Source organism: Thermobia domestica, chromosome 7 (genome assembly GCF_964235325.1).
Source record: "Thermobia domestica chromosome 7, izTheDome1.hap1.1, whole genome shotgun sequence".
Lineage (NCBI taxonomy): Eukaryota > Metazoa > Arthropoda > Insecta > Zygentoma > Lepismatidae > Thermobia > Thermobia domestica.
The window spans coordinates 121,867,573-121,890,658 of NC_137460.1; the positions used below are offsets into that span (position 1 = coordinate 121,867,573).

Sequence of the window (23,086 nt, forward strand, 5' to 3'; positions counted from 1 at the left end):
AGGACAAAATTACTCGTATATAGGACGTACTGTATATACGTGATACAGTATTATTATCCAGATGATGATCGCTGATCTACACTAAATTCGTAGGTTGTTGATAGTTTAAGGGTTTGTTATAGAACAGATATATGTTAAAGCTATAAAACTTGGACGAAAATTCATACCACGTCTTATCTGAAGGTCGTATTATCTCCGGAATAATGATAATAACCGTAATAATAATAATTTGTTTATAGTTGATAAGATTTTGAAGTCAGTGTTATGTACTGAAATAGCATTTTGTACACATTTTTTATAATTTTGTAAATAATTTTAATTTGAATAATTATTTAGTTTTTAATAACACAGAAGTCTTGAAAAGGAATGGGAAAGACAAAGTGTCAAACGTGTAACGTCTCAGATATTTGTTAAGCCTAAGCTGTAAATGGTCATTGCAAATGGTACTTTATTTATAACAGCACAGTTTATTCTTGTCAGTAGGTAGTAACTCCTTTCTCTAGTTCTTCATGACCCTCCCGAGGGGATGCGCCTTCCAGATTGAGAACTATTTCCCTACAACATGGTAAACAAAGTAAACTGATACCCATAAAACAGTTAATACTACACTACAGAACACTACAAATATGTTTTCCATAGTCTTCTTCAATCATACTCGAAACGTGTGATTTGCAAAAGTCTAAAACACCAACATATTTTCTGTTTTAAATTTTTTTCCTTTAAATACACTGTATGTACACAATCAGTTATCGTGGTTCCGCGTTCCCTTATTCCAAGCTTTGGAAGTTAACAGCGAAGTGCTAATAAGTTAGTTTAAAAAAAAAAAAGCTTCATAGCATCAAATGCCAAAGTGTGTAAGGTAGTGTTGACGGAATGCGTTACAACATACTGTATATTTGAAAACATGCGTTGAAAGTCCTGCCAGTTACTTTATGCGAATAGTGGCTTATAATTAGTTTTTCGTGAATCTTGCCTTTGTCCTATATTACGTAATTTGTTACATACAATATAAAAGAGCGCAAGAACATGACTTATATAAATCACAGCTGCATGAGTGAAGTGGCATGATTGATGTTTGATGTTTGGTTCTAGAAGCGATAAAATCAATAATATTCTCTTTCTTTTTTAATTTTTTTTATCTCTCTAAGTTCTAACGTAAAAAATACGTAACTTGAGTTTGGCTTAGAATTTATAATTTACAAAATAATTGAGGTGCTCGGGATAGTGAAGGCAAAGTCAGTGTAGGTTACATGAAATCTGAACACTAGGAAATTAAGATATAAAAATAGATAACAATGAAAGTGACTACGCTTGTGACATAATAACTCTTGAACCACCCGACCGATCTCGATTAAATTTTCAACACAGATGAGATTCGGGCCTGGGATAGGTTTTATCATTTCATTTTGACAGTGCAACTTAAGGGAGAGGGAGGAGAGATATATATTTATAAATGATCGAAAATGACCGATATTAGTGTCGAATCCATAGTTTTCGGGGTCGCTGAGATGAACAATGACACTTCCGATGCCATTTAAATACAAATTCAGTGCTTTATGTCCAAACTGAAACGTATTCTCCTCTTGCGAAGAATAAGTATTTTGGTAGTATACATATAAATGTTCGAGATCGTTTCCTTAAGTTTTACACTGAGAAAAATAATTGTAGGTGACATACTTAAAAAGATAGGTTACATGCGTAATTCCTGTAGTTTTTGGACTTAACGTACAGCAGACGTATGACTGAAAACGCATGTTTTATAATACTTTCTGTATAAGTGGTCCATCTATACGTACCTTCTGTATGAAACAATGTAGGCGGTCAGGATCTCACATACAAATGGACGTATGTAGCATATAGCTGACGAAGGTAACATAAGTATATGCATGTGATATACGGAAAACTGTTAGATGTCTGACATCCTGCAACGGCATGATGCAACAACTAAAGGCAGTGCCTATGTAGAATACGGATAACGTATGTTCCGTACTAATTTCTATAGTAAGCAAGAGGATATCGTATATTTGTACAATATACCGCTGTCCGGAGAACGGATTTTTCTCTGTGTAGGTTTTAGGTCACCAGATCGATGTCAAACTTGTAACAGAATCTGTAGGTGTTATTCAATCCAGTAAATGATAGCTACAGTAATGTTTTACTTCATGTATGATACCATTAATTAAATTGTGTGTAGAACTAATTTATCTAAAATCTTACTTGATCTTTTAAATTTGTTCCTTTCAAATAAATTCCAGACGGAATTATGAAGCCAACGGAATAAATTTTGGAGCGAAGTTCCCCAAAGTGTATAGATTTAGATAAAATTATCATCACACCATTCACCTGGTGGAACAAACAAGAAATGTATAAATCTTAAACATTATAAAAGACTGCGGAGTTGGAAAGCCATTCCGAAATGAGTATCCATTCGCCTACACTCCTCGATAAACATTTCCTAGAATATTTAGATTACTAAAAGTAAGACTCCATTATTTCGAGTATTACTAGCACTGAAGATGTACTGAAGAAGAAGTTACAGTAAATGTTCTGTAACTATAGAGTCTGTTTAACGTTATGCGTTAGATATGAAGAATTAGCAAGTACACTGTAAACAATTACGGTCACATTTACTGACCGATTACCCTCAAGTCTGGCTGTCAACCGATTACCGTAAAATTTACGGTATTAGTGTTAAAGTTATGATAATAGGCCTTTTTATGGCTTATAACCATAACGTTTAGTTATAGCGTAAATTTTAGAGTAATCAGTTGGCAACCCATCGGTCAGTAAATGTGACCATAATTGTTTACAGTGATAGTACACACTAAATAAGTAAATCTTTTAGAATGTAATGATAATCTAGTCTGTATAAATCCACAGTTGATGCACTAAAATGGTTCAAAGACGTGCGACACTATATATTAAGTACAGATCTCTTTTCATACTTGTTTCATTATAAGTACATGATCAGGTGTAAATAAATTCCTTTCTCTTCCCCTACATTCGTCGAAATATTACTCAAATGCGTTTTTTGCATCCGCTATGCGTGCACGTGCATGGAATGACTTTCCACCCAACACACGACATCTCATTCAATCCAGCTATTTAAGAAGTCAGTTCACCAGATTCTTGATGAGTCTCTCTAGATTTACGATATCTGACAAAAATGCCGACTTTTGTTTTTACCTTTTATTTTTTTTTTAATTCTCTAAATGTTATATGTTTAATATGTTTAATTTAGGGATGGGAATTCCGGAATTTTTACTTTTCGGTATTCTGAAAGTAAAAACGGAAAAATTTCGGAATTAAGAAAACTCCGATTTTGGAAAAAATCCTGAATTTAAAAAATCCGATTTCGGAAAAATTCCGGATTTTTCTGAATTCCGGAGGGTGAAATTTCCGATTCCTGGAAATAAATTCGGAAATAATATCCGGATTCCGGAAAAGTTTTGCCATCCCTAGCTTAATTGTAGTAATCTATATATCTATATCTATATCTATCTATCTATCTATCTATCTATCTATCTATCTATCTATCTATATATATATATATATATATATATATATATATATATATATATATATATATACAGATATGAAGATCTGAAGTAAATTAAGATCTAAGTGCCATTTGAACAGTTCTGAGGTAATGATGTTTTTCCTCGAGAATTTGTACGATGCGCATACAGCTCATGCATTCTATTGGCAATGATCTGGACTACTACGCATAGGTTTGGCACTTAGATCGAAATTTACTTCAGGTCTTCAGGTCTTCTTACTGTATATACTATGATTGTATTTTTCATTTGTTATATTATTTACTAAAGTGAGCAAAAATTCACATTTTATACATATTGGATTAGTTCAATATTTTTTGTACCTGTATCAGTAGATGTGTATCAATTCAATTATTACTTTATTATTGGAATATTAACCCTGATCATAGCATGGGCTAGTGGGAGACAAATCATGATTAGCGTTAACTTTGCCATGTAAAATAAGACTAAATACGATTAAAACAGCTTGTCAGTTGAAAATGTATAAAAAGATATATTATTCACTTTCATTACCAATGTATACACTTTTCGAGGTGAGACAATCTCAACTCTTGTCTCTGCAGGCAATCCTATGTTCATTTGGTTGATAGAAATTTAAGTATTTCTCTTAAACATACTGCCGTGCGTTACAATGATTTTACTGTAATAACCATAGTAATTGAGTCAAAACTAAAATAAAAGTTTTTTTCTAATTAATAAAGTTTGATAATTGAAAAAAAACTTTTAGAAGTACATGTTCTGTTTGTATACTTAACTTATGGCCCCTAAAAATAATTTGAGAACGTTTAAAACCGGACTCGAAAAATCTTGGGCATCATTCGTCATGGCAGCTAAAAACACGAGTCGGGTGCCTAATATTTTATTGACTTTATTATTCTCAATATATACCTGTCAGCATTTCTGATTTTTGTGTGCTTGGATGGATTGAAAATAAACGATAATATTCCGTTATAAATTTAAAGCTTTCAATTTTCCGTGAATCTTACCATGATGAATTATGTGATTAGAAGATTTTGATTCATCTAGAACAGTGGACCAATTGGTATTTCAACGTTCAAACTGCAAGACATGTTCATGGACATAATACACGCATTGCTGCTTTCTATAACTTCAATTATATTAGCTTTAATTATTGTTATCTTTGAGGGATAGCCTGTATAGACTGAGGTAAGCTCTTAGTTATATATAATGGGTGATGCAGCAAAATCTGAACTGCCCGCAACTAAACATATTGTTGCAGGTTGTTAACATAAAACAAAAAGGAGGGAAGCAATAGAAAGGGTAACATAAGTTCTACGAATCACACATTTATTCAACACTCAACTACACGATTATGCCTAATCTGATTGATCCTCTTTTTAGTGCTCTCCACCAGGTGTTGTACACGTCCAACGTCCATTTGTCAAAGGTATAACTTGTTGCGATTCAAGTGCTGGCGAGTGTTTTTCGCTCTCCAGGCATTGGCATAGGCTTAGGCTTTCAACAGAGCCCAAAAGTCATCAATACATCTGGCCTCCAGGAGGTTGGCAAGGTTGTCTTCCTTGGTGACGAAATGGACGCCTTCTTGTTTCAAGTTCTCCACCACTACTTTGGCGTAATGCGCACTGGTTTTGTCCGACCAGAACATGTAGTTGTCGTCGAAGTGTGATCTAATGTATGGAATCAAACGTTTCTTAATGCATTCCCCTAGATAAACCCTGCCATTGATGGCAAAATTGGAGTTCTTGATCAGCGGTTCTGACCATCCATGGTGTTTGATGTTAAGCCAGACCAGAACCTTCTTCTCAAACTTAGTTTTGGGATAGAATTTCACCCTAGGTGGCGTATCGTCTCTGTTCGAGGTGTAGAAGGTGTTGTTGGCGTTAATGGTGGATTGGAATAGCGTGAATTGGATTCGTCAGCGAGAATCCAGAAGTACTTTGCAAACTTTCAATGCAGCCAACCACACAAGCTCTTCACCTCGGACTTCTGCCTGTCAGTACGTTGTAGGAAACGTTTCTTCTTGTATGCCTTCACATCAGTGTTGGGTAAGTTACTTGTAAAAATGTAACGCGTTACAAGTTACTTTACTTTCTTTTAAAATGTAACGCGTTACTAACGCGTGACTTGCCTAAAAGAAGTAACTGTTATTTTACTTCGAAAGTAACGCGTTACTAACGCGTTACTTTTAGGTCCGAAACTTTGAATATGTGAAAAAAATCTTATTACTTCAGTTTTCCGTACTACTATTACTACCGCTATTATTATTATTATTATTATTATTATTATTATTATTATTATTATTATTATTATTATTATTATTATTGCAAGTTCTGAATCGATTTATGTAAGTGCAAGGAGAAATTTTTACTTGACAGCTATATGAACATTTTAATGTAATGTAACATTGACTAAAATGCCATACCGCGTTACTCGTAGGGATGGGCACGAGTGAGTTCGAGCAAGTTTTCTTTGAAACTCGATTGGACTAGAAACAGACATCTTTGAGCTCGACAAGAGAAATCGGCTTGAAAAATTTTCTCCAACTCGACTCGAATTCGGATCGAGTTTCGTGTTGAGTCGAACCAAATCTGGTGTATAGTTTCGAATACTCTCTTCAAGTATCTTACATAGACAATATAATTATTAATGATACAACTACTACTACAACTTATTATTATTATTATTATTATTATTATTATTATTATTATTATTATTATTATTATTATTATTATAGCATTGTGTATAAACATAAGATTTTCGGTTTATATCTGAATACTAAAAAAGTAGTTGATTGCCAACCTCGGTAGTCGTGAAGTCTAGGAGTCAAGGACATTGTTCACGAGCTTCTGAATTTGGGTTGAGGGTCTAGGGTGAGTATTCGGGCTCGAGCCAAACATTGTTAAAAGTTATAGGGCACTGACCAAATATCTTAAAAACTTCTCGGCCCGGGGTAAGAATTGTCAACGATTCGAGCAGATCGGCTCATAGCTTATTCACTATCGACCCAAACCGAGAAGTGCGCCGAGCCAACAGCTCGCCCAACCGAGTCGGCTAGAGCCCTTTGCTCAGTTGAATCGAACCGAGCAGATGACTCATCCCAACCAAGCCATCTCGAGCAGATGGTTCACTTCAAGCGAACCGGCTCGAGCCATCGGCTCAGTTAAGCCGAGCCGAGCTAAGCTTGTTATTAAAAAATCTCTTGTAGTCTCGCTATCGAGACGAGACGAGATGCGAGCAGTGTCCCCTCTCGTGAGCAACACTAAAAGTATTCCATATTACTGCTTAGCTTACATTTCTCATAGCTTTCGCTTTCCAGTGTAATCAGGCCATGATTTCAAAACGAGTTAAAACGAGCGAGCCATTTATGAAACTTGACTTGACTCGAAACTCGACGCCAAAAACAGTGAATGGGCTCGGAACTCGACTCGAGAATATTACTTTTGACTCGACTCGAAACTTGACTTGACTTGACTCGTGCCCATCCCTATGCGTTAGAAAAAGCGGTTGCTTACTATTATTCTGCTATAACAATGTTGCTATGTAGAACCGTCAAATGGGGTGAATAGAAACACATTTTTGGCTATATGAGTATATAAGTCTGGTGATGTTAAAGATTTCGGTATCAGATTATTCCAAACAAAAGGTCTTAATATGCTAATGAAGTTCAGTAAAGGTAACATTAATTTATCAATTCCACTTTTCTTCACCTTGATTTTTCTTAATGTTTCTATTCATCCCATGGGTAGGGGTGAATAGAAACAATGACTTTATTTCCATTGTTGTTTCTTTTATACTATTGGAAAGGTTAAAAGAAACAGCGTATTTGTTGAAAGGAACTATTTATTTAATACCTGCAAGATATAAGTTCAATAAGACCAGTATTATATAAGTTACAAACTTATAAAACAATACAATGCACAATATAGGTACAAACGACCATACAGTTTTGATGATATTTGAATAAGATTTAAACCACTGAAATCACCAGGGAAACTTATCATGAGTTGAGTTGATTTTGAGGTTATCGTCCCGTTCAGCAGCGAGGCTATATGAGACGTGGACCTACTGATTAACGTGGAATTAGAACCACATGAGCTTCCGCCGGGAATCGAACCCGGGTCTCCTACGCCAAAGGCGCGTACGCTAACCGCCTAGCCACGAAGGAGCCCGAAACTAATCATATACTTAAAGCGTGTTGACGAACTCCTAATAAAACCCAACAATTTCGTAACAATATCCTCAGGTCCTTTTTTCCGCTTCTCAAGAATTTTCCACTCCTCAAGAAGTGTTTCTATTCACCCCACTAATTAAAAATCATAACAATAACCCAGTAAAGTTAAATTTTGATTAGAAATAATTTACAAAAGGAGAACTTTTACTATGAACGTCAGTAAATGAAACAACAAACTACAAAATAGGCATATGTTCAAATGCAACAAATATGAAAATGTCATACTTACCAAGAAAGTTTGAGGAGCGCTAAAATACCGTGTAAGATTTCAGTAACACATTTATGCTACTGTCGTCTAGATCAGTGTTCCCAACTCAGTAAAACATTTTGTCTCTGCCCTGAACACTTTAGCCGTATAAGACTATGTTAAGAAATTTCAGTTTTCTTGATTAATTTATCGTCCAGATAAATCCAAAACTAATCTGGGAGTTTTGTTTCTATTCACCCCCATGTTTCTATTCACCCCATTTGACGGAACTAAAAATACAGAATATAGAGAAACGTTACACTACAACTGACAAAATGAGAACAAATGAACTGGGGGTGAATCAAAACTTGCCAGTAACTCTAAAATCGATACATGCTTTCTAAAGCTAGCTTCCAAACTATAATCAACGGGACTTTAGGATATGCAAACTGATCTAAAAGAACTTTAATATTAATACATACCATCAACATTACATCAATAAAGTAGGCCTGCTCATGAGAACACAGTTTATTCATATTAACCCCTTACTGTATGTCATTAATTATGGCACCGTAGTTGTTGATAAATGCTTCACGCCGGAGCACCACTTTAATTTTAAATTCTGTTCACCATCATCTTCAGCTTTTAAGAGAAAATATTCGAACGATAAAATATTTTCGTTCCCTATTTTTTATAAAAACAACACCAATCAAAGAAAAATAGACTACCAGTACCATTGCACTCGTAGTTCACTCACTGAATGTATTGATTTGGAGCTGTCAAAATCTAAGACAAAATCTTTCAGATGCTTGCAATCAGTACACGTGATTTCCCTGAGGCTGTCCTCATCTTCCAAAAACAGCAAGTGGCACTACATTTTGTTATGAACATCAACAAATCAAATTGTATCTAGGAATGTATTTGCAAGCCTACTAACATAAAGTTCGTAAGGCGAAACGGGAAAATGCACATCGAGATTTCCCGTTCCGCCTTACATTAAGATGAAAAGTGACAACAGGTTTTACATGCAAATTTCATTGCTGGAGGTCATACGGCGAAACGGGAAAAGGCGAACAGTGCAGGAATCGTCGGTCACTGACATCGTTCATGCTTCATTGTTCCATTGTGAGAAATTCACTTACAGGAAAGAAACTTTTGTTTCCGAAAAAAATATACTGTATATATACTGTAGTTACTCATCTGAAATGTAACGCGAAAAAAGTAACGCAAACTAGGTACGTTACTTAAAAATTTGTAACGCGTTACCGTTACAGTTACTTTGGAAAAATGTAACGCGTTACTAGAAAACGTTACTTAAAAAGTAACGCGTTACTTGCGTTACGTTACTTCCCAAGACTGCTTCACATTCACCTTCTGCAGCTTCCGACAGATCGTGCTTTGATGACATTGGAGTCTCTGATCTGCTTGCCGATCCGAAATCCCGTTCTTGTGATCGAACAAACGCTTGTGGATCCACCTGAGCCAGGTCGACGAGACGCTGGTGTGTTGTTGTGAAAACGTTTCAAAATATCATAGATAGTACTTCTGGGCACTCCTTCAGCCATAAAGTGTCGTACAGTGGGCCATTTTCCGGGCTGAATGTTGGCGAAGTAGAACTTGTACATTCGAGAACGGAGGGTGCCTTCGTTTGAGGCCCTTGTTCTAGTTTCCGGTTAATGTTCAAGCTACAAACAAAAACATATCAATACTAGTTGAATGCTTTCCATACTGAATATACTAATTTTGTTCCTGATACTTAGCATTAAATGTTACAGAGGGCAACATATAGTCCAGATTTTGATGCATAACCCGTTATACAGACGCGGATCCAAGGAGGGGGACTATAGGTGCTATAACCCCATATATATATATATCATAGTTACTTATATATATATATATATAAAAGTAACTATGATATACAGCCAAAAATTTGGGTTTTTGTTTTATTGTGTAGCCTAGTTTTCAGAACTGGCGCCTAAGTCAGAAGAAAAGTTTTCAACTCAGGCGACCAAAAGTCGATTTTTACCTTGAACTGTAATTAATTGAAGTTAAGATATAAATTCACTGTTTGCCGAACGGCTCTGGTTCCTTCGGTTTGAGTTACAGACTTTATATTTTGTATCCCGAGGCTATGATGGACGTGGCTTACTATTAAATGTCTCCGAAACATCAAAGGGGTTTAAATCCAGAACAGTTGGTGGTGTATAAACCATCGCGTAATATCAATCCACATAGAATAACCATTCTCCACCACAATATATCGTCTTCAAGATAACTGAAAAAATAAAATGAAATGAAATCTTTAAGTTTTATGTCCCATGGTTACGCCGGCTAGGCTAAAGGAGACAGTGGTAATGATGAAAAATTAATGAAATGATGGAATGAAGAAAATGGGAGGAAATGGGAGAACCCCGAGAAAACTCACGCACACGGTGTTTGTCCACCGCAAACTTCACTTGGCGCGAGCAGGGATCAAACCAAGGAACCCATGCACCAAAGGTGAACGCTCTACCGTTGAGCCACCGCTCAAAATAACTGATTACAGGATCACGCCATATGGCCAAGTCGGTAACAGACAGAACATCTGCTACCAAAGCTATTGGGTCAGGATTTCTAAACCAAAATTCGTTATACAATATCTGAAGTCAAGCAGGTGTCCTATTGCTTTCCGATAATAGGTTAATGAAAAAATAGTCTCACACTGGGTCAATGAATAAAATTGTAGTCCTATGCTAGATCCAGAATTGCATACACCTTAGCACGAACGATAACCATATTACGCTATAAGAAAGCGTAGTGTCGAGTAATGACTAATCCAATGTGTCGAGTAATGACGTAAATAGAGTATTTCCAACACCAATGTAGTTTACACGTAAAAAACATGTTTATCTTCTCTTCTCTTCTGCGTCTTCACGAAGCCGACCATTAACAAAACTAGCGGTAACAGTAAGACTAGGGGAATTTTTAGAATTTAGTCTTACGTAACGGAATTACGGATAGCGTTAGAATACACAAATATTAAGACTCCGGAATATCATGGGAACTACTTTTTTTACAACAGCAGAAAATGAAACGCAAGTTTTTTCTCATAAACTTACAGTGCACGGAAATACCAGTTACCTGTGGTAGTTAGTGTGGTGTAGAACAGGAAAATAGAAAATACAGTTACTCACAAACTGACCACGTACAAGAGAAAATCTATTATTATAACAGTTTTTACATAAACTACGTATATTACTTCTGTCATGGCACTACACGTAATAAAAGTAGAAATAAGCAATTTGTGTTAATTTGGATTCATTCTCAGTATTTTTCCAACATGTCTTGTCAACGGGTCATTGTAGATTGTTTCAGATAGTTTCTGGACAACTTCGAAAATTTAACGATGATAAGTTGAACTGTTCATGAATAATTGGAAGAATTGTATACATATATGTACTTTCGAGTGATGACAGAAGGGGAAATAGTATGGTGATTGTGAAAAACATCGAATTCGATATATAAACGGATCTAGAAGTTTCATTCATTGCCCTTACATACTGAAAAGAGGATTTTTCTATGACAGTCTGTATGTTCGTTCGCTCGTCACGCCTAAATGTCATACCGTTTAATGCAGGGATGCAAATAAGCAACGAAATTTTACTAGCCTAAGAAAAAAGCTACTAGCCCACATCCCAGTCGTGATTTTTATAGTCTTTACTGTTTCATAACTCGCCCGCATCGATGAACCACTCGCTCCAAGGTTATATTTATTTATATACAATATGTACCATATTTACCAAGGATGTTATAAAATAGAGGATTTGCCCATACAACAAAATCATGAAGGAATATGTCACAGCTTCGCCACACCTACTCTGCTCACACCGCGCCACTAAGATTGCAATGTTTCGAGCCAACAATGATGGCGGAAACGAGAGTAGCCGATCAGATGTGCCGACTCAGACGATGCTCGGTTGTTTTTTGGCTTCATTTAGTTTATACGATGAAGATACCTATGGGCAGATCCTCTATTTTATAGCATCCTTGATATTTACTGAGGCTTTAATTTCTTTTTTAAATGATTTTAAGAGTAAAAAATATCAACATCTGACGATAAACTATTATACAATGATACCAGCCTGAAGTATAATTTACTAAATAATGAAAATAATAAAATATGATTTTCTCTCAAACAGCTCGAATTATTTTCTTTATTTTCATAAATTAATATTTAATAGACAACCCTACAACACAGCAGTCTATAAGTCAATTATATATATATATATATATATATATATATATATATATATATATATATATATATATATATATATATAAGAGGCAACATATTATTGGGGGTGGTGCTTTTTGGATAATTCTCTGAAAGACGACTTATTCATTTGGTTTATATTTCATAAAATAAATCCTTCACTAATATATCTAGAGTACAGTGTAACTCCTTCCTCACGAAAATAAAAAATCTACAAGATATACGTAACTCTTGCAGTGCTTTCTTCAGACAGTTTTCCGAAAACGTCTATTATAATTTTGTTCATATTTCGTTTCGCATAATAACTGTACTGTAGTATGACATGATTCAACTTTAGATATGACAACGAGAAATTTTAGTTTCCATGCTTTTAATTATCTTTTTTTAACTATTTTAGTCTTCAAGCTGATGAATGAAAACAATTTTTAAGTACGTATGTTTAAAATATAATCTCTTTATCTCCCTTAAATTCCTTCGAACTGGATTTGTATTTGCCATTAAAAGAGTGTCATTATGTTTTCTTAGAATCGCATTATTAAGGCAATATTGCTGTATTCTTTACAGCAGTGCTTCCCAACGGTGTGTCGGGCAGCCCCATAGAATGTGTCATGAAATTTTAGAATAACAAAATCATGAACCATGTAATACTTAGTTAAAATCATTTTGGAAAATGAAATCTTTGAGTTTTACGACCCACAGTAAAGCCAGCTAGGCTAAAGGAGACGGTGATAATGAGAAATGAATGGAATGCTAGAATGAATAAAGTGGAAGGAAAAAGGAGGACCTCGACAAAACCCACGAACACAGTGTTTGTTCACCACAAAGCCCATTTGGTGTGAGATGGGATCGAACCAGGAACCCCACGCATCAGAGGTGAACGTGTCCCCCAAAATCAATTTGGCAATTTGGAAATAGACTATACCAGTCAACGACTCCAGACGCAGCAACAGTATTCAGTACTTCATAGAAACTTATAGTCTTTCACTAGCATAATACATTATTATTATTATTATTATTATTATTATTATTATTATTATTATTATTATTATTATTATTATTATTATTATTATTATCATATCAAGTAAGTGTGTCGGAATGTTGTGGAAAATCAATAAAGTGTGTCGTCATTCAAAACAAGGTTGGGGATCACTGCTTTATAGGATTAAATTCAAAACCTGACAGACAATAATCTACTGTCTCGTAGCTGAGCTCGATCAAGCGTTCTTTCTTCCAGAAGGAGACCAGAATGTAGTGCTGAGCTTTAAAATGGGAACCTGTATCAGATAATAAATGAATTATCACTTAATAATGCATAAAGTTTTTTTTTTTTTTTTTTTTTGTTAATGCGGACGTTATCAGTAGCGCTCATTAATTCTCAGAGAGAGATTATCACTAATAATAAGTGATATAGTGAATATATCATATAATAAGTGAATTTTCACTTAATAGTGTATAATTTGTTTTTAACATGGAACAAAATAGACAATTAAAATAATATTTTTCAGTGCGAATATTTGGTACGCGGAAGGTAAGAAAATAGTCAAAGCATCCAAAAATAAGAATAACCTGAGGCCAAGATTGTGTGAACTGGAAAATAAACTTTCCCACAACAAGCTATAACATAACACCTAACTGATCTCGATATGTGCATCTGTGATCTGATCTATTGTTTGCAAGAAAAGTTAAAAACAAAGTATCTGGAGATGTTCTGGTGGACAAATATATGGATTTTCCGAAACTGAACAGAAAAACAAAAATAACCTTTATGTTTGTATCCATAACAATAATATTTATCATAAAACTATTATTTGGACTGTCTAAGATTCAAAAATATAGTGCCAACTAGTTGTAACAAACAAGGACGATGGTGTGTATAAAAAGTAAAACTTCTCAAGCGAATCTATCATTCAACGATCATTCCGGATCAAAGAATCATTCGGACTCGCTTTGTTCAGAGCTTCAACATAAAATCTCTGAGTAGCGGTCGTCAGGACATTAAGTATAAACTCAAGAAGAAAGTATAACTAATGTATGGTAGGTATAGTATGACAAGTAAAAATTATCTATTAGCAACTTACATATTTTTGTACTAATTGTATGCTTCTTTCTTTTAGTAATATATTTGTATATTGGATTTATATGTAATTGCTTCTTTTATTCTGAACAATTACATTATGCATTCTTCTTACTTTTATTCAATCTGTTTTAGTCTACTATCTGTCACATCTGAATGAAATGTCATGGATTATGATTTATTATTTTCTTCATATATGTTACCTGAGACAACTTGAAAAGGAGGCCAGAATATAGTGCTGATATAACCTTTGTGACTGCTAAAATTAAGAAATTGTTGAGCCTTTACCTTTACCTCCATCTTATATGACCTGTCGCAAAGAGGGTGACCTTTTTTGAAAACATATGTCACCGGTAAAAAGTGACGACGTCTGGACACATTTCTAATTGCAACTTTTTATTGAAGACGCTGAATCCAATGGAACTATTTTTAAACATACGCGTTTCCCGGGGTGCCCAGATGAAGTTATCTTAAAATAGGAATGTAAATAAATATAAATATCCCACTTTTGAATCCAAAATGGTATTATTAAACATATTTGTCCATGGGATCTCGAGAAAAATTAGTTGAACATTGAGATATTTATATTTATTTATATTTCAATTTTAAGGTAACTTTATCTGGGCACCCCAGGGAACGCGTATATTTAAAAATAGTTCCATTGGATTGAGCGTCCTCAATAAAAACTGCAATTAAAAGTGTATCCTAGCATGAGCGCTTCTTACCTGTGGCAATAACGTTAGTTCTTTGTCAACGAAGGCCTTAACACGGTTGGCCGAAGGAAGAACAAAGACTATAATTGATTTTGACATTATGTGTGCGAAATGTCGTGCTGTTGCATATAATCGTAATTTAAATTATCTTAGATCCTGGGAGGATTTAGCAATCTCTGAGACAGGGGAGGGCAACGTTCCCCCAAACGTATGTCTGGTTGAAAATACACTGATTGTGATGTAATAATCTAACTACAAATCCGGAATGAAGCGTATGTTTCGTACACAGTGTAAAAATCTTCCTTCTAACCTATGTATAAGTCATATCGAGTTGTATCATGAAAATAACCTACTTCTGCGTAGGTGGATATTGACATGTTTGTGGAGGCATGATGCCTCAGTGGTAGAACGATTACTTCTAGTGCGTGGGATCCCTTGTCAACTAAGTTTGTGGTGGGCGACGTCATGTCCGTAGTCGTTTCCTCCCACACTCTCATTCCACCTATTCTTCCAGCAGCATTCACTTGCCCTAATCATTCCTTTCCCTTAGCCTAAAGGGCATAATCGTGGAACGTTAAACTAAAAGATTTGATTTTACTTTCTTGCTCGCTTGGAATCGAGTTTACAGTTCCTCTCAGCACCGAGAATAGATGAGCCATGAACCTACAGCTTAACGTGGATTCGAATCACGGGAGTGGGGGCGCGGTGGCTCAGTGGTAGAGCGTTCACCTCTGGTGCTTGTGATCCCGGGTTCGATCCCAGACCCCGCCAAGTGAACTTTGTGGTGGACAAACATTGTGCTCGTGGGTTTTCTCGGGGTTCTCCCGTTTCCTCCCACTTTCTTCATTTCACTCATCTCTCATCATCACCGTCTCCTTTAGCCTAACCGGCATAACCGTGGGACGTAAAACTCAAAGATTTCATTTCATTTTCGAATCACGGGAGCTTCGGTCGGGAATTGAATCCGGGTCTCCTGCGCCAAAGACCCGTATGCTAATCTTACATACACGAGGAACCTCTAGGTGCATATTTACTAATATTGCTTTTGGAAATTGGGAGATTCAGGGGGCGAATTTCTGTTCGTCCCCTCCCCAGCAGCACAGGCACCAGTGCTGCATAAACCCGATGGGAGAGAAAATTAATAGTCTTTCACCGCCCTCGCCTTCGGTGCGAGCGGTCCCGGGCTTGATTCCCGGTGATGGCACTCGCTCGAAAAAGTATAAAACACTTTTCCAGGCCAGATACCTTGAAGAGGTTTTCCTCATTCACACCAGGCAAACGCTTGAGTGGTACCTAACTTATAGGACCCAAGCCGCTTCCTTCCTTCTCTTTCCCTGGCTAGTGTGCTCACCGAGGGACGTCATCCCTCAAACGTGACGGACTAAATGGCCATAGATGCCGAAAGTCCAGATATCTAAATCCTAATTCTAATCTTTCACCGCCCCATCTCTAACTGCTTCCTTCAGGAAATCTCTTAACTAGATCCGCCCCTGCCTTTGGTGCGAATGATTCCTTATTCAATTGCTGGTATACCATGTAATCGTTGATTTTGATCTGCTATCCTCTTAAAAATCAATTGTATTGATAGGGAAGTTGTGTGAGGCAATATAGGAAGTGCAATATTACAATTACGAGACCTCGTATAACCTAATAACATTCGGTGAGACGAATGGGTTACCGGTAGGCAGTAGGAAATTCTCGAATTCGCAACAAACTACGAAAATACAAACAGCATCTACGGAAGTCAATGAACTGATCACAAATTATTCAGCAAAATGTGATCTGGAAGATCCAAGACTTTTGTGGACCGTTTTGTTTAGATTTGACAATTCACGTAATAAAATAAATGTAAATTTCTAATGTTTTTGACAACCAAATTGTACTAAATGAAATGTACTTACCTCTTCGAAATCCTAAACTAACTGAATATTGTAACGAATGGAATTCCAGATCAATGGGTTTAATCCATTTTGTATCCGTAAACAATTGTAAATTCTTTGTCTTTTGAACTACGACACTTGCACCGGAATCACAATTTGACTGGTCGGATGCTGAATCCATTTTAATTTCACCGCAAGACAGGTCAAGGCAAGTGAAAGTACTTGAGACAGATCATATGCAGTCAGTCAGCTGAAACACTAGCGACACCGTTTGACCAGATCCTTCTTATTCAGGAGAAACAAGATATTATACTGAAAGCAAGCTTTGCTACGGATGACAGGTAAACCAGCGGAACAGGTCTAATTGAGGCGCAGCGTTGCCAACCGTGTTGCTTTATGACTAAACACTTTTTTTTAAAAAAATATACAATGACTATTGACTTGCATAGACAATAGATTTTGATGCAAGCTTGTTAATGCTATAAGACATACAGTTATCCCAAAGGTTACACACTGAAATATGGTCAACTTTTGTAACCGAGGTACAATAATTACGTCTAATGAAGCAAGGATGGTATCGAGACAAAACGAGACGAGATTTCATATAGTCTTGATCTCGTCTCGATTGACTCAATAGCGGTCTCAGTTTCGGTTTCATCTCCAATCAAAAATCATCGTATTGATCTCGGTATTGTCTCTATCAATACTTACTTGTATCGATTTTGATCTTGGTTTCGAGAGACTCGCAATAAATCGTATTTTTTAAAAGCATAAGTTTGTAATAACTTATTTCAACATAATCTTTCCTCTATTCTTTTTAGTTCACTTTTAACTATAGAACTATTTTAGGCCGAACACTCAATCATAGCTACGTTGCTAATGGTCGTACTTTCTGTACCTACTATGTTCACGGGTTCAATTCCCATTGGTTGTATCAAGCTTAGGACGAAACTCAAACAATGATTCAGATTCCGATTCAAGCAACATATTTTGTATAATTTATCCACAGAATCGCAATGGGACATTAAACTCTTAATCAACCAACTCCAGCACTTTACATTACTGTATTGTCTACTGGCTAGAACACGCACTTTTACTACACGGGGTCCCGGTTTCGATTCCCGATAAGATAGTATTGAGAATTTTAAACGGTCTTTTGGACTCCATCTTAAACTGTTATAACTTCGGTGCTGAAAGGTTCACTAAAGGCCAACTCAAGCAACCAATCAGATGGTTCTAAATAATTATCTGGATTAATCTGATGTTTTTGGTCTTTCCATGATTTTGCCCTACCCTATTTTGAAATTTTGTTCCCACTCTCTTTCGATCAAATACCCTCAGTTTCAGAAAGAGTCGGTAGTATTATTATATGCAAGAGAGAGCAAATTATAGTAAAACAACAAGAAATTTTTAAAGATGTCTTTTTCAGTTGAATTTATAAGCTATGTGCAAAAATAATGTTGGGAGGTTGATATCTTATATGTTTGCTTAAGTTTCGAAACATTTTGGCAAATTAGTCTTTGAATTATTTAAATGTCTGAAAAGAGAATAAAATATATATTAAATACCAACTCAAAATTATGTGCTGTTTAAAACATTTTCAATATAAATAGGTAGGGGAAGGCGTTGTACCTGTGAACACTTAGAGTTTTCAAAATTTTGGTGCTAATATTCAGCATTTCCCCCCCAACTTTTGTCGTATATTTGAAGTGACATCTCTTTGCTACCAGATAGGACGATTTTTAAAGGTGTTACATAATTACAGTAGCTTTTATAGGATATAATAAGAACATATCCGTTTTGTTCACAGGTACATTATGGTCATGTACCATTGAACAGATCCTCTTGTACCATTAAACAAAGTGATAATTACAACGTTGCCGTGGCAATAATATAAAAGAAGCCACAAATTTTACTAGTTATAAATTGCAATAAAAGGTTTAGCTATAAAAAGTTCCAAAGAAGTGAAATCTTATTAATTAAATTAAAAATTGAAGAGAAGTTCTAACATAAACTTGTGAACAATAATGTTGAGCATATGCAACATAACCTTATATGTTATACAATAAGCGAATATTTAGAAACTACTTAAAATCATGATTAATAACTTTATATTCTAACCTAACCTATATAAAATATATAAATTGTTTTAACTACTTACATTGTGTAGCTTTAAACAGTATTATTTATCGTTCAAAGGTACACGATGCATTACGAAAAAAAGTTCTCCACTAGCTTAAATATTGAACAGAAGTTAAAACTAAAAATATTACTGTATTCACCAATGATTCTACCCCAAGTTTGGACAAATAAATATCACAAGTTGCGAAAACCGAAGAGCAAAAAACTCAAAAGATAACTACAAAAAATCTTCGTTTTGAGGGTGAAAAAATTAAAAGGATCATTGCTCGGTACAATACTCATTCAACAACAGCCAAACGAATTTGTAGTGCTTTTCTTCATTTACTCTTTCAAACGAATTTTAATCACTGCACCTAGATATTTAGACAGAATATACGGGATAGCTCTGAATTCGAGAAAAGCACAAGTGTTCAAAGGTACATTGTTTCAAAGGTACAACGCCTTCCCCTACCATGTGATCAGTAATAGCATTCGCCTCTTTTGTCCCATACATATACCAACCACAACTGCGACAATCCAAGGGCAATTGTTCCACTTATTTACATATAATACGATATGTATTATATGTAAAAACAAAATGTGTAGTTTCAGTATTTTCTGTTAATATTCGAGATGAGACCGAGACTGGGCTTGGTCTCGTCTCGGCAAAGGCTCGATATGTTGAGTCTCGGTCTCATCTCGATAATTAAACGTTCGTCTCGATCTCGCTACTATCTCTTATAATGGATCTACAGTTATTTAGGGCATTTTTGAAACTGTGGTCCGAGAACAGCTAGGTTAACTTAGATTTAGCATTAGTCAAAAAAAGTATAGTAAAATAAATAAAGAAAAAAATAAAATTCAAACGAATTGAGTACAAACATAATAGTTCAGAATCTCAAACAGGTATACAATACATGTCTTATATCTGTACCACAGAGCATGAAGTGCGTAAGTCCAATTTCTGCGAAAATGAGTTAAAACTAGTTTTGTATATCTTTCAGAGGTCTGCAACGAATGATTGGTTGTATTTTGTTCTATACGGGTTAATGACGTAATTAACCGAGTATATAATGTAATAAGTCTAATATGTATTTAGTGCTTAAGTAAGTGTGTTTGCTGTTTTCTGGAAAACAAGGTTTTGTGACTTACGCACTTCATGCTTTCAGGTACAGATATAATAATTACACAATTTAATATGTAAAAGTTATGAAACTACAATTTAATTTATTTGATGGCGTTAAACTGCTTCAGTGGTAATAATGTCGTGCCAAATTATTTCCCAGAGACGACTGCCATTGGTCTATGTCCCTGAAGACCAGCAACGTGTGATCTACTGACTTCATCACACAAAAAGGCCTAATTACAGTGTTGTCGAGAATACCTGTTGATCCGCGTACTGCTCACGAATGAATCCCGATACAATTCTCAGAGTTATTCCTATCGCACGCTGATCTGGCGCAAACAATTTACTTACTTTCATCACATGAACATTGCAGGATAGGATTGTTATGCAGTGGTGGCGTACTGGTCTGGGCATGCATTATGGTGAATGATCGTACGGATCTGCACATCTTCGATGTAGGATCCATCACTGATCAGAGGTACACAAACGAGATTCTGCATGTTTCTGTGCGACTTTTTAGGGCATCAGTTGGCCCACAGTTTTGCACATGAATGGCAATGTCCATTCGCATCGAGCTAATCTGGTGGACGACTATCTAGCAACAGAAGACACCCAATACATTGAGTGGCCAGTGCGATCTATCAACGTAAACCCGATTGAACATGCTTGGGACGCATTAATGAGATATGTTGCAGGCTACTACCCGCCCCTAGGAGCTCTGCACTTCTCTTGATGAGGACTGGAATTAGCTGCCCCAAGATCTTCACAACAACTTTATCTTCAGCATGGAGCGTCAGTGACAGATATGTATGGCTGTTCTGGTGATCTGTTTCCGATGCAGCCAGTATTTCTCACAGGGTTTCTGTGGTATGTGAGTTCTTGTCCATTTTTTGCCTTTGCGTTTGTGACACCCTGCTACTATGATTCTTGCAAATATGACTTGCTCTGTGTGGTATGTTGGTATGATAGTATGGTGGCTCCCTTTGGCGCGATTCATTTACATTCTTATGTCATCGAGTAATCATTATGATTAGCTTTTGAACTCCGTTGTGTATTTGCTGTTGCCTAAAAAAAGTTGAGAAACGCTGGTTTATTAGATTCCCATACCATTCAGACCCGTATTTAGGTAAGTGCTATTCTGTGCTCGAGAACAGGGCGATGGAATTTAGGGGGCGGCAAAATTTTAGATTTAAAAAAAAAAAAATCACAATAAAGTAATATTTAAAACTAGCAACCCACAGTGTCCCGCGCAAACGCGAGAAAATATGTTCATGTGTTTCATTCGCTCAAATTACAGTAGATACTAATTAGCTAGCTTATCAAATTATTTTATAAAAAGTCATCTTTTCCCATCTCCACTCCAAGGGGGTGACGATGAACTTGAACATCATGAAAACTGATACCGTTAAACTCAGCGACCTCGAAAACTATTAATTCGACACTAATATATGTAGTTTTCGACTACTTTTAAAATCTCGCCCTCCCCCCAGGGAGTGGAGTATGACCTTGAAGTGGAATTGTTTTAAAACTGTTATTATTCATCTCAGCGACCACAAAAGCTATGAATAGGGATGCGCACGAGACGAGTCGAGACAGGATTTTCCTGGCAAAATTCGAGTCGAGACACGAGTCTTCCAATAGAAAACTATATATTTTTCGAGTCGAGGCATCACTTTTACAACACATTTTCGAGACGAGACAGCCGCAAGTCTTGTCTCGTGCGCATCCCTAGCTGTGAATTCAACTCTAATATAGGTCGTTTTCGGAGAAGGGGCGGCAAATTTATTTAGAGCACAGGGACGCACAATATATAAATACGGGCCTGATACGATTAGAATTAGGTATGTCCTTAAACGTGAATTTTTAAGGAATATCCATTGAACATTCTTAGATTACTATATTATTTGGGCATTGATATACAGCCCAATATTGAATAACAAAACTAGATGTATATTTTATGCCTCAAACATCAATGGCTGTCAAGAAGTTACGCATTCTATAGAAGTTTGATAAATTTTCTGTGATATCAGAATACAAAATCTAGCTGTAGAAATCAAACGTTAAAAAATGATTGTAGTCCAGGGGCGGATCCAGAGGGGGGCGATCGGGGCGATCGCCCCCCCAGAAGAGGAAGCTTTCTTATTTTATATATATAAATAAAACTCATCCCAAACTTTGGAGCCCTTAAAAGTAGCAGTATGACAACCCACCGCCCCCCCCCCCAGAAGTCGGTCCTGGATCCGCCCCTGTTGTAGTCAATTGGTCTGTAGATTAAAGTTGCTAAATAAAATACATCTACACTTTGAATTTTTATAAATTAAACTATTATAAGGAAACATTTGTTGAATTTAAATTCAAGAACATAAAGATAGGTGAATAAAGTAGGATACCAAATAAAAAAATAATGAAAATAATAGGAGAAAAGAGACGAGTATATAAAGAGAAAAAAGAGGCAGGATGATTGAAAACACTATAAGGCATGGAGGAATCCCCTATCAGTTATAGAGAGAACGGCCAAAGACATAAACACCTAGAAGAGACCGCTGATAATGATAAAGATAATTGTGATCCAGATAGCAACACAAACATATGAGGTCAAAAGAAATTAGAAAAATTACCATGAGCAGGGGAAAGGCGGCTTATGAAAAGTTTTTTCCACTTGTTTCTACATCATGATGAAAATTTTCCGATTCATGAAAATTCCTTTTATTTGTTTCTACAGAGCAATAAAACTTTCCGATTTACAAAAAGTTGTTTTACTTTTTGCTTCAAAATGATGAAAATTTTCCGACTCATAAAAAGTTCTTCAATTTTTCCATACAAGACACAAAATATTTCCATTCATGAAAAATTGTTTTACTTGTTCCTACATAGTAGTGAAAATTATCTCAGCCATGAAAATTTTCAGATTCCTTAAACGATCTTTCACTTTTTAACATTTCTATACATGATTTCAATCAATT

The 23,086-nt window shown here is 35.8% G+C and overlaps 2 protein-coding genes across 3 annotated transcripts in view; one reads left to right on the plus strand and one right to left on the minus strand.

Annotated features, from left to right (window-relative positions):
• The window catches only part of LOC145690379 (ATP-binding cassette sub-family G member 1), a 220,098-nt gene that overhangs the window by 144,838 nt on the left and 52,174 nt on the right, over positions 1-23,086 (minus strand). The window contains exon 1 of one of the 2 annotated variants that reach the window (XM_081765209.1): positions 16,898-17,169. The exons of the other annotated variant lie outside the window; for it this stretch is intronic. Coding sequence (XP_081621335.1) covers positions 16,898-17,057 — 160 coding nt within the window. The 5' untranslated portion in view covers positions 17,058-17,169. Of the gene's footprint in view, positions 1-16,897; positions 17,170-23,086 lie in introns of those variants that run through there. 2 annotated transcript variants of the gene reach the window in all.
• Positions 14,126-23,086, plus strand: part of LOC145690381 (cuticle protein-like) — a 91,651-nt gene continuing 82,690 nt past the window's right edge. Inside the window, exon 1 of the mRNA XM_081765211.1 lies at positions 14,126-14,243. Coding sequence (XP_081621337.1) covers positions 14,241-14,243 — 3 coding nt within the window. The 5' untranslated portion in view covers positions 14,126-14,240. The remainder of the gene's footprint in view (positions 14,244-23,086) is intronic.